We start from the raw sequence: 10,000 nt of genomic DNA on the forward strand, positions 1-10,000 counted from the left end.
AGAATTTTTAGAAAAAGTCCGAAATGTAATAAAAAAAGTCAGAATTTGGAGATTTTTAGGATAAAGTCAGAATTTGGAGAAAAAGTCAGAATTTTTAGATAAAGTCAGATTTCTATAGATTTATGCTTTTTGACTCTTCACACAAATGTATTTCCACTGACCTTCTTTATTAAGGTGGCAGCATACTGTATTTCAGAGACTGATCTCAACTCATCTGAACATCTGAACATCTTTTCAATTGTCTATGTACGGCAAGTGCAAGATTTATATATGCTTGCTTATATGCATTAATTCTATATATCCGTTTTTTTTTTTTAAAGATAAGACATAGTTCCTTTTAACTCATGCAGGTGGAGATTATAATCTTTAAAGTTTAAGTATAAGCAGTTTGTCGAAGGTACACATAACCGATGGAACACCCAAAGCAAAGATGGACTATAATGTGTAGATGTGACTTTTGTTGTGCTAACTAGAATGACCTGCAACAATGAAGGAGACTCATTCCTCATTGACTTGCATGCATATGTATCCGTACATTTGCGTTGTAACTGATAAATACAAAATGTGTATAAAGTTGGAATAGCAGTTTGACCGAGACCTTAATTCAGGCAGTTTATACGTACATCAGTTTACCCGAAATAAACCCAGAATTTGCTGCATTTCTACAACCCCCCCCCCCCCCCCACCCTGCTGTTCCCTCCCTTGAGCCTCAGATACACAGTCCACCATTTTTGGCTCCACATGAACAATTTAAAATCTAAATTGTCATGAATCTTTTCAGGATCAGCTGTGAACATCATACCGGGCCGTTTCCTTCGACTCCTCATCTCCCTTTCTGATTTCTTTTATGAAGTGCGCTACACTTCCCCTCGCTCCAGTTTGGAGGCTTTCTTTGGGTACAGCTCTGGATTTCTCTGCATGCCCCACTTTAATAATGCATCGCTCCCAAGCACGCAGCTCTAAGCCGTCCCATATAGCAGCAGCGAGCGCAGTAATGACAGTGTTTCGCAGGCTTAAAGGGACATTACACCATGGAGTAAAACATCTGTGCAGTGCAGCATGACCCAGAATACACAGTGGTAGAGAAGCGGGTCAGAGCCTTGTGTTTCTGATGCAGATCGATAGAACATTTTATATATTTAGAGTAAGCAAGGCAGGGATAATCTGCCCTTACAAGATGGAGCTTTTGATAACAATTTCCATGAAGACCGGATCTAAAGGGTATTATGGGTATCGTTAAAGTAGCAAAATGCTTCACTTACTACACTTAACTTCACAAGATGAAGCATGCTGTGGCTACATTTTCACTTAGGTATGTTTTTAAAAATATCTATTTATTTTATTCTAACATGGTGCAACCGTAACAAAACCTAATCCCCCCCTTGGGATTAATAAAGCATTTTGATTGACTGATTGATTGATTGATAATTGTAAATGCATCAATATGGACTTATCGCTGTACATATAATGATACTGCATGGACTACTAAAGTATACTGTGTGATCTTTTTGTTACATTTTGAATATAATTTCATTAATAACTTATCAAAAACATACATTAGACACCTATAATTATTATAAGCATCAATAATGTTGATTGACCGTTGATATAGTGCATCGGAAAGCCTTCTGTGTATGCATGGTACGATCATTACAAATGCATTTTAATTCCTTAATGAGTCATGTACTGCAGGGTAGCTTGTGAATTTACTCCAGGTGGAACTAAAGTCTCGGGTAATAATGGATTATGACGGAAATGTTACGATCCTGTCCGTCAAAATGACTGACAACGAAAAAGTCTAACGCCACCACTGCTTGGGAGAAAGAAACGATGTGATGTTTGGGCCCATTTTCGCCACAATGAGACGGAGTAAAAAAGCGAATGCAGTGTTTCATCGGAAGGGAAGCAATGTGGCCATGACACAGCTGGTACACCTGAACAGGTACTCTCTGCAAAGCTGCTTTCTTAATCATTCAACCTGTTTCTCATCAAATAAGGACAAGATATACGTTTGACTAAAATGACAAATGATTGGTTTTGGCTAGACTAGTTTGATTGAAATGTTCGATATAATCTGATGACTAAAAAAGACTCAACAGTTTTCATAGACAAAAATAATTAGTTTTCTTTGAATAAATTAGGCTAAAAAGCTCAGATTTTTAGTCGACTAAAACTTAACTAAATAAAAACAGGATGAAGGTGACTAAATATGACTCAAACTAAAAAGGAAATGTAACACAGGACTAAAACTAAATAAAAAAATAGCTGACGAAGTTAACACTATTTAGAAAAGACATGAAGAAGTGGATTTTGCACAATAGGTGACCTTTAGGTAGAGTACTTGAGTACATCTTAGTTTCTTCCCACCTCTGCTCTTGGTGAACAACTTCCAGGTCGATGTTCTCCTCTAATTGTTGTTCCCTTGTTGTGATGTAATGGGTTTAGTAAAAAGTGTCCTCACCCCTTCTCCCTCGTCTCCGACCTTCCAGTCCTCCTGCTCCAGCTCGTTGTAGAGCGCCTCTCGACTCGTCATGAGGTTCTGCCGCCGGATCTCGCTCGTCCGCTGCTCCCACACCGACTTGCCGCCCTTAATGTTGTTCTTCTGCTGCTCCTTCCTGCGGGTGGAGAAACAAAGATGGAGGGTAGAGGTGGAGGAACGTGAACATTAAAAGGACTAAAAGCACCAGACTCAGAGACAGTTTCATCCCACAGGCCATCAGACTGTTAAACACCTGAACTTTTGAAAGAACATCCATAACATTCATCTGTTTGCAACTCATATCAATATTCCAATTACTTGTATACAGACTATTCTGCACTGTGGGAGGAGCCTGTGACCTCAGATCTTCATTGTCATAACCACACTGTAGCTATGACGATACAAGCCTTGAAACCAACGTGGGTAAAGGCAACATAAATGGCAGATAAATCAAAGCATTAGAAATCAGCAGTAAGAGTAAGTCCTAAAAACACCATTTTAAAATACTTCTTACTTACCTTGGATGCTTATTTATTTCATGTTCATTTGGTTAATTGGTATGTATGCATGTATTGTAGTCTACTCATTTGACACCTACACTGTCCACTTTGCTGTATTTATTTGAACAAGTACCATGCATACAAATACATTAAACTCAGAAAAGAGAAAATGTATTTTATGTCAGATTTGAGCTAATTTCCATCTGCAATCTCGAGATAGGTACATAACAAACAATAAACACTAAACACATTGCACAATCTCTGTCACACAAACAATTATTAAACAAGATTAGTAAGTAATTTATATGGATGTTTCATTCTCTCTATATTTCACAGCCAAATACTTTTGGATGTGTGGTTCTTGGGTTCCAATTGCTGCTAAAGTGCTTTATTACATGGCTTAGTTGAATACTCGATTCTGATTGGTCAATTCGAAACATGTGACACGTTGTTAATACCGAACAGACAGACCGCTGTCAAGCACTTATTGACCGTTGTTAAGGACGCTCACATCTGCACAAACAAGTCCGTTCGATTTAACTGTATACAGTTTGTACTGACAAGACAAGAGCGACAAGAAAGCAGCGGAGAAGTAACGGGCAGAAACCCTCCTTTTTACGCAGCGCTCCAGACATAGACATCAGACGGCAACACATATTCAGTTGCCAGTTACTTTAGCATTAGGGCAGGGATATCTAGATACTCTCCAAGGTTTGACATAATGAATTGTGCTACTTTTAAAGCAAGCAGCGATGTTTTCAAATCATAATCAAAAAGCTCCTCAAAAACGCTATCGAAGCAGTTTCTGCCGTTGCTACGTTAGTTCAAACAGTAACAACGGACTATTTTTCTTAGCGGATGCATGTCAATTTAAATCAATACAACTATTTTTTAAATCAAAAAAATCATTTTCTAAATCCATAAAAGCATTTCAATTAATATTGGGAGTCATATTGTTACTTTGTTGAGAATGTGGCCATGTAATAAGCGGGATAATGTGCAGCGACTTGGTCATTATGGGGAAAAGAACACCTTCATGCCGATCTAGATCCCTCCGCCTCGCGTCGGGCTCCTGATCAGCCTGTCGGTGTTCTTTTCCCCATAATGACCGCGTCGCTGCACATTATCCCTGACTTATTTCCTTCAGGGCTTTGATTATTATATGACAGATTAAAAATAATAAACATTAATGAAAAAAAGTTTCATTTACATTTGTCCTAGAAAAGCATGAGCAAAATGTAAACCTAGTTTTTATTACAGTGTATTTGTTTTTAACATAAATGACATTTTTATCACAAAAAACGATGGACACTTCCATTGTTAAATTTGATCTAGCAAAGAGCATGTTCAAAAACTAATCATATATTTCATTTATATTGTTGGGGAATGAGTTAAAGACAATATATATAAGGAATTGTGCATGTTGAATTTAGTTCTGTATTTTTTTTAAACACTGAATTATGTCAATTTGACCCGAACATTACCAAAGGGTGCAAAATGTGAACATAACACAAGAGTTAAAGAACCGGTCAATTCAATGATATATAGTACAGCTAAATTATAATATTACGATACAATTACAACTCTGATACAGTGTAATTAAAGTTGGCAATATCCTTTTTTTTTGCACCATAAGAAAAAAGAGTGAAAGTCCGTGCAGGTTTTAATCTCATCTGGAAGAATATTCTGTAACATTGTAGATGTTGCCGCTGTGGGACAAATAAAGGACGTCTGATTTCAGATCGACACGAAAGGAAGTGACTTCAGTAGAAGACAGAAAAAGGCACATTTGGCTATAAAAGTATAACTGCAACTTCAACGTGTGACTGAACAAAATCTGAAGTGAGAAATCGAACAATGAAATCCATGGAGCTCCAAAACCAGCAGCAGTGCAAACAGCATGCAGTGTGTTCACATTGAATATGGATTACACTGTCCTCTAATGAAAAGTTGTACATGTGTGAGTAGGATAATGTTTCAGATATTACATTTGGAAAAGTGGGATATTTTTTATATTTCAGAACCATACATTAAAAAAAAAAAAAGGTTGCCAATGTTCACAACGTCTTTTATACATAACATAACATCTCCTCTTGTGGCTCGATGGTCTTATGTTCCAGGGTGTGTTTAAACTAGTTTGCTGATTTCCCCACTGTACGTTACTTGCGCCAAAGTGACGGCAGGATATAGCAGGATCATTCTTGCAGACTGCAATGTGAGTGACTAACCCTTGGCTATAAGATATACATTCATTACTGAATCAACTATGTAGAAGTGCCATGACTGAAAGGAAGCATACGATTGACACGTCCTAATTGACAAGCAGAACTGCAGCACAAAAACCTGCAGCTTCTAATCTTGCGATCAAAGTCCGGAGACTTCTAAAGGAGCAGCGGGGTTTTTGTGAGCGGCGTTTTGAAGCGTCCCATTGTCAGCGTTTCTGCTGCCAGGAGCAGATTCTACAGCCTCTCTCCACAAAGAGCGAATCTGAGCCTTTCACTCGCAGAACAATCGCTTAATCATATTTTAGAGGATGGGAACGCGGGGAGAGTGTGATGGTGGGTGTGTGTGTGTGTGTGGGTCCGTGTGTGTGTGTGTGTGTGTGTGTGTGCGTGTGAGTGTGTGCGTGTGAGTGTGTGTGTGTGTGTGTGTGTGTGTGTGTGTGTGTGTGTGTGTGTGTGTGTGTGTGTGTGTGTGTTCTTGAATGCCTGCCAATCACAGTTGTTAGGAAAGACACAGTGCTTTCTGTGTGTGTGCAATTATACAAATAACAGCGAGAAAGAAATACTTTTAACTTAGTCTCTCTTAAGGAGAATCCTAAGGTGTTGAGTCTCTCTTAAGGAGAATCCTAAGGTGTTGAGTCTCTCTTAAGGAGAATCTGAAGTCGTTTAGTCTCTCTTAAGGAGAATCTTAAGGTGTTTAGTCTCTCTTAAGGAGAATCTTAAGGAGTTGAGTCTCTCTTAAGGGGAATCTGAAGTCGTTTAGTCTCTCTTAAGGAGAATCTTAAGGTGTTTAGTCTCTCTTAAGGAGAATCTTAAGGAGTTGAGTCTCTCTTAAGGAGAATCTTAAGGTGTCTAGTCTCTCTTAAGGAGAATCTTAAGGTATTTGGTCTCTCTTAAGGGGAATCTTAAGGAGTTGAGTCTCTCTTAAGGGGAATCTGAAGTTGTTTAGTCTCTCTTAAGGAGAATCTTAAGGAGTTGAGTCTCTCTTAAGGGGAATCTTAAGGTGTTTAGTCTCTCTTAAGGGGAATCTTAAGGAGTTGAGTCTTTCTTAAGGGGAATCTTAAGGTGTTTAGTCTCTCTTAAGGGGAATCTTAAGGTGTTTAGTCTCTCTTAAGGGGAATCTGAAGTTGTTTAGTCTCTCTTAAGGGGAATCTGAAGGAGTTTAGTCTCTCTTAAGGAGAATCTTAAGGTATTTGGTCTCTCTTAAGGAGAATCTTAAGTTGTTTGGTCTCTCTTAAGGGGAATCTGAAGTTGTTTAGTCTCTCTTAAGGGGAATCTGAAGTTGTTTAGTCTCTCTTAAGGGGAATCTTAAGGTGTTTAGTCTCTCTTAAGGGGAATCTTAAGGTGTTTAGTCTCTCTTAAGGAGAATCTTAAGGTGTTGAGTCTCTCTTAAGAAGAATCTTAAGGTGTTTGGTCTCTCTTAAGGGGAATCTTAAGGTGTTTGGTCTCTCTTAAGGGGAATCTTAAGGTGTTTGGTCTCTCTTAAGGGGAATCTTAAGTGTGTCTGAATGCCTGCCAATCACAGTTGTTAGGAAAGACACAGTGCTTTCTGTATGTGTGCAATTATACAAATAGCAGTGAGAAAATAATACTTAAGTCCAGAAGTGTGTGTGCATGAATGTGAACATTAATTTTGATCTGTATTTTGTATTCAGATTACGTGTTCTATTTATGTATAATTTGTTTGTGTTTACTTTTTAATGCGTTTGTGTACTTACGCAGCAATAGACAGGTTGGCTGCTGACAGCGGGCTAACTTCTGCTACTTCCTTAGCCTTCTGCATAGCTGTCTTCTGATTGGCTGCTTCCTCCTGTTCTTCCTCGTCCTATTGGAGAAGAGGGTTAAGTGACACAATATAAATAGATAAAACAACCAGAGGGAGAACATGAAAAAAGTCAAGTGATATCAAGTCATAAAATATAATATTAACTACTTATCATAGTTTAAATTGTAAAAAAGAGCACATTTAAGCTTAAAAATGTTATCTCATCCCAATCCCTTTTTTTGTATATGTGTTATTTAAAGTGGACCTACTGTATCAAGCTATTTTGAGGCAACAGCATAGGTCTCAGATATATACAAATATATTAAAAACATGTGTATGAAGTGTTTTGCTCAAAATACCAAACTAGCCCATTCTAGCCATGCCTCATATCCCTCAATTTCACTTCCTGTTTCAAAAGTGCTGATTTGGGCTATAAAGCTTTAAAGAGGAGGGGGCGGAGCTTATGCAGGACCCGGCAGCTACTGTCTAAACTAAATACTGCCGTGATGAAACGCCATATCATGGATTATCAAGGATTATCTCTGAAACAGTACGGAGCTCAAAGGCTTTCTCTCTTGCCGGTTATACCACAAGGTGAGTTCCTTTTTATTTCCTGCTTCTTCACACACATGCTCTCCAGTACAGGTTAGCTCTGAGTGTTAGCGATGCTAATGTAAACACCGACCATATTACGTCCAAAACAGTCGGGCATTGTTTCTGATAGCAACGTTTCTGATAGGGCCGTGGGTCCACATTTCAGATATGATGTCATATCGGACGCAAATCTGGATCAGCTCTGTTGTTCCCCCGTTTTTAGAGATTTGGTTACGGAGGAAAAGAGAAAGGGTTTTATTTTCTGACGCTGCGTGAGTTCACCGACACACCGGGGACACATAGTGATGTATAAAAGACATCAAAAAGTGCATTTTGCATGATAGGTCCCCTTTAAAATAAAACAAATATACTGGTTGCACTAAACATACAGAGTCTTTGAGTTCCCTGTATGTACTTCTAGCAAAGATTGTGCAATTTCAATAGAGGACACTTTCATATTTCAGGTAAAGTTTTGACACAATTTAAAATCAGCATTTTCAACATTTCACAGATTAATTAGGATTTACAATTAAAGTTCAAAACCTAGTGTCATGTCCTTTTTAGTAGATGTCCTCGAAGACATATTTTATAGGTTACAAACAATATATTTAAGCTTTACTTTTCCCCCCTAAAATAAGGTTTGAGAATGTATTTTGTTCTGGTTTGATCCTCGATGGTTTGTACCTTGGTGAGCTCCTGGGCGTTGGCCAGATTGTCCACAGCGATGGCCAAGAAGACGTTGAGCAGAGTGTCTGAGGAGGCAGGAGTTAAGGAGGAATATCGAGGGAAGGACAACTGGAAAGAGGAATCTGATGGTTCCTTGATGGAAAATAGATATTGGGCTGCTGATAAAAAGAAAAGGAAAGACAGGAAGTGGAAATGTCTTCGGCAAAGTTTTAGAGCTCAAACAAACTAAAAAAAGAATCATCTACATTTCAACATACGCTGTCTATGTATTTACACGCATGCACATCGTCTGTGTATGTGTGTGTGTGCGTGCGTGTGTGTGCGTGTGTGTGTGTGTGTGTGTGTGTGCGTGCGTGTGTGTACGTGTGTGTGTGTACGTGTGTGTGTGTATGGAGAAAAAAGAGAAAGAGAGATACAGAAAAGGAAAGACAGGAAGTGGAAGTGTCTCTATTCTATATTAAAGTGACCTGTTTGTGTATTTGTGTTTAGTATATTGACATGCATGTATATTGTACATAATGTGTGTGTGTGTGTGTGTGTGTGTGTGTGTGTGTGTGTGTGTGTGTGTGTGTGTGTGTGTGTGTGTGTGTGTGTGTGTGTGTGTGTGTGTGTGTGATTGTACCAGAGGACACGCTATACCTTTTCGCTGCCCTTTGACGGACAGGTTCGTAACATTTCCGTCAAAATCCAGAATTACCTGTCAGCCTTTACACAACTCTGACGAGGGGTGGGGGGGGGGGAGCATGCTTGTGAACTATCAACGGGGGGGGGGGGGGTGCGTTGTGTTATGCATGCCCACTGCACCTCGCGGGAGCGCGCACAGCGAAAAGCCAAAACTCACACACATTTCAATGATCTGTTCGGCAAAGTTAGGTTTGGAAACGGTATCATTTCCTTTTCGACGGGCATGCATAACACGGCATAACACCGGAGCCTCGCTGCAGGGAAACTTTGGCGCTGTTCAGAGTTTTTCGAATCTGACAGACTGCTTTCAGATTTTTCCGTAGTTTTAAAAAAAAAAATGGTGTGTGAGCGTGCCGTTAGGATACAGTTGCCGAACAGTGTGAGGACGATGAAGAAGATGGAGAACACCATGCCCTTGTCGTTGACTCCTCCCTGGGACTTGATGCCATCGTACATCACCATGTTCCAGTCCTCGCCCGTCAGGACCTGCACACACAAGGGAAATTAGATCAAGAGTTAAAACCCGCTGGTTTGATGTATTTAGGCTCAAATGTATTGTTATTTATTCAAGAAAAATCATGTTAATATGAAGTATAATTTCTTCTGCAAGCTTTTAGTAGTTTTCATCACATAGTCGTTTGATTTGGAGTTATATTTTCAAATCTTAATACACACACACACACACACACACACACACACACACACACACACACACACACACACACACACACACACACACACACACACACACACACACACACACACACACACACACACACACACACACACACACACACACACACACACACACACACACACACACACACACACACACACACACACACACACACACACACACACACACACACACACACACTTCTGAGTCACTCAGAGACAATAAAGCACAAAACAGCGTCCCTCTCTGAGCGTAGAGAAACATGACAAACGACAACAATGGCCGTCATCAGATGTCTCTCTCCAAAAGAGCTTCAGCTGTCCTCAAAACGAACATGAATGTGTGTGTGTGTGTGTGTGTGTGTGTGTGTGTGTGTGTGTGTGTGTGTGTGTG

The 10,000-nt window shown here is 39.5% G+C and overlaps 1 protein-coding gene across 1 annotated transcript in view; it reads right to left on the reverse strand.

Annotated features, from left to right (window-relative positions):
• The window catches only part of LOC307045206 (voltage-dependent P/Q-type calcium channel subunit alpha-1A-like), a 166,811-nt gene that overhangs the window by 76,734 nt on the left and 80,077 nt on the right, over positions 1-10,000 (reverse strand). Inside the window, 4 exon segments of the mRNA XM_079690737.1 lie at positions 2,426-2,615; positions 6,920-7,026; positions 8,245-8,312; positions 9,297-9,417. Of these exon segments, the coding sequence (XP_079546863.1) occupies positions 2,426-2,615; positions 6,920-7,026; positions 8,245-8,312; positions 9,297-9,417 (486 nt within the window).

This window comes from Notothenia rossii (assembly GCF_949606895.1).
Source record: "Notothenia rossii genome assembly, chromosome: 1".
NCBI classification, from domain to species: domain Eukaryota; kingdom Metazoa; phylum Chordata; class Actinopteri; order Perciformes; family Nototheniidae; genus Notothenia; species Notothenia rossii.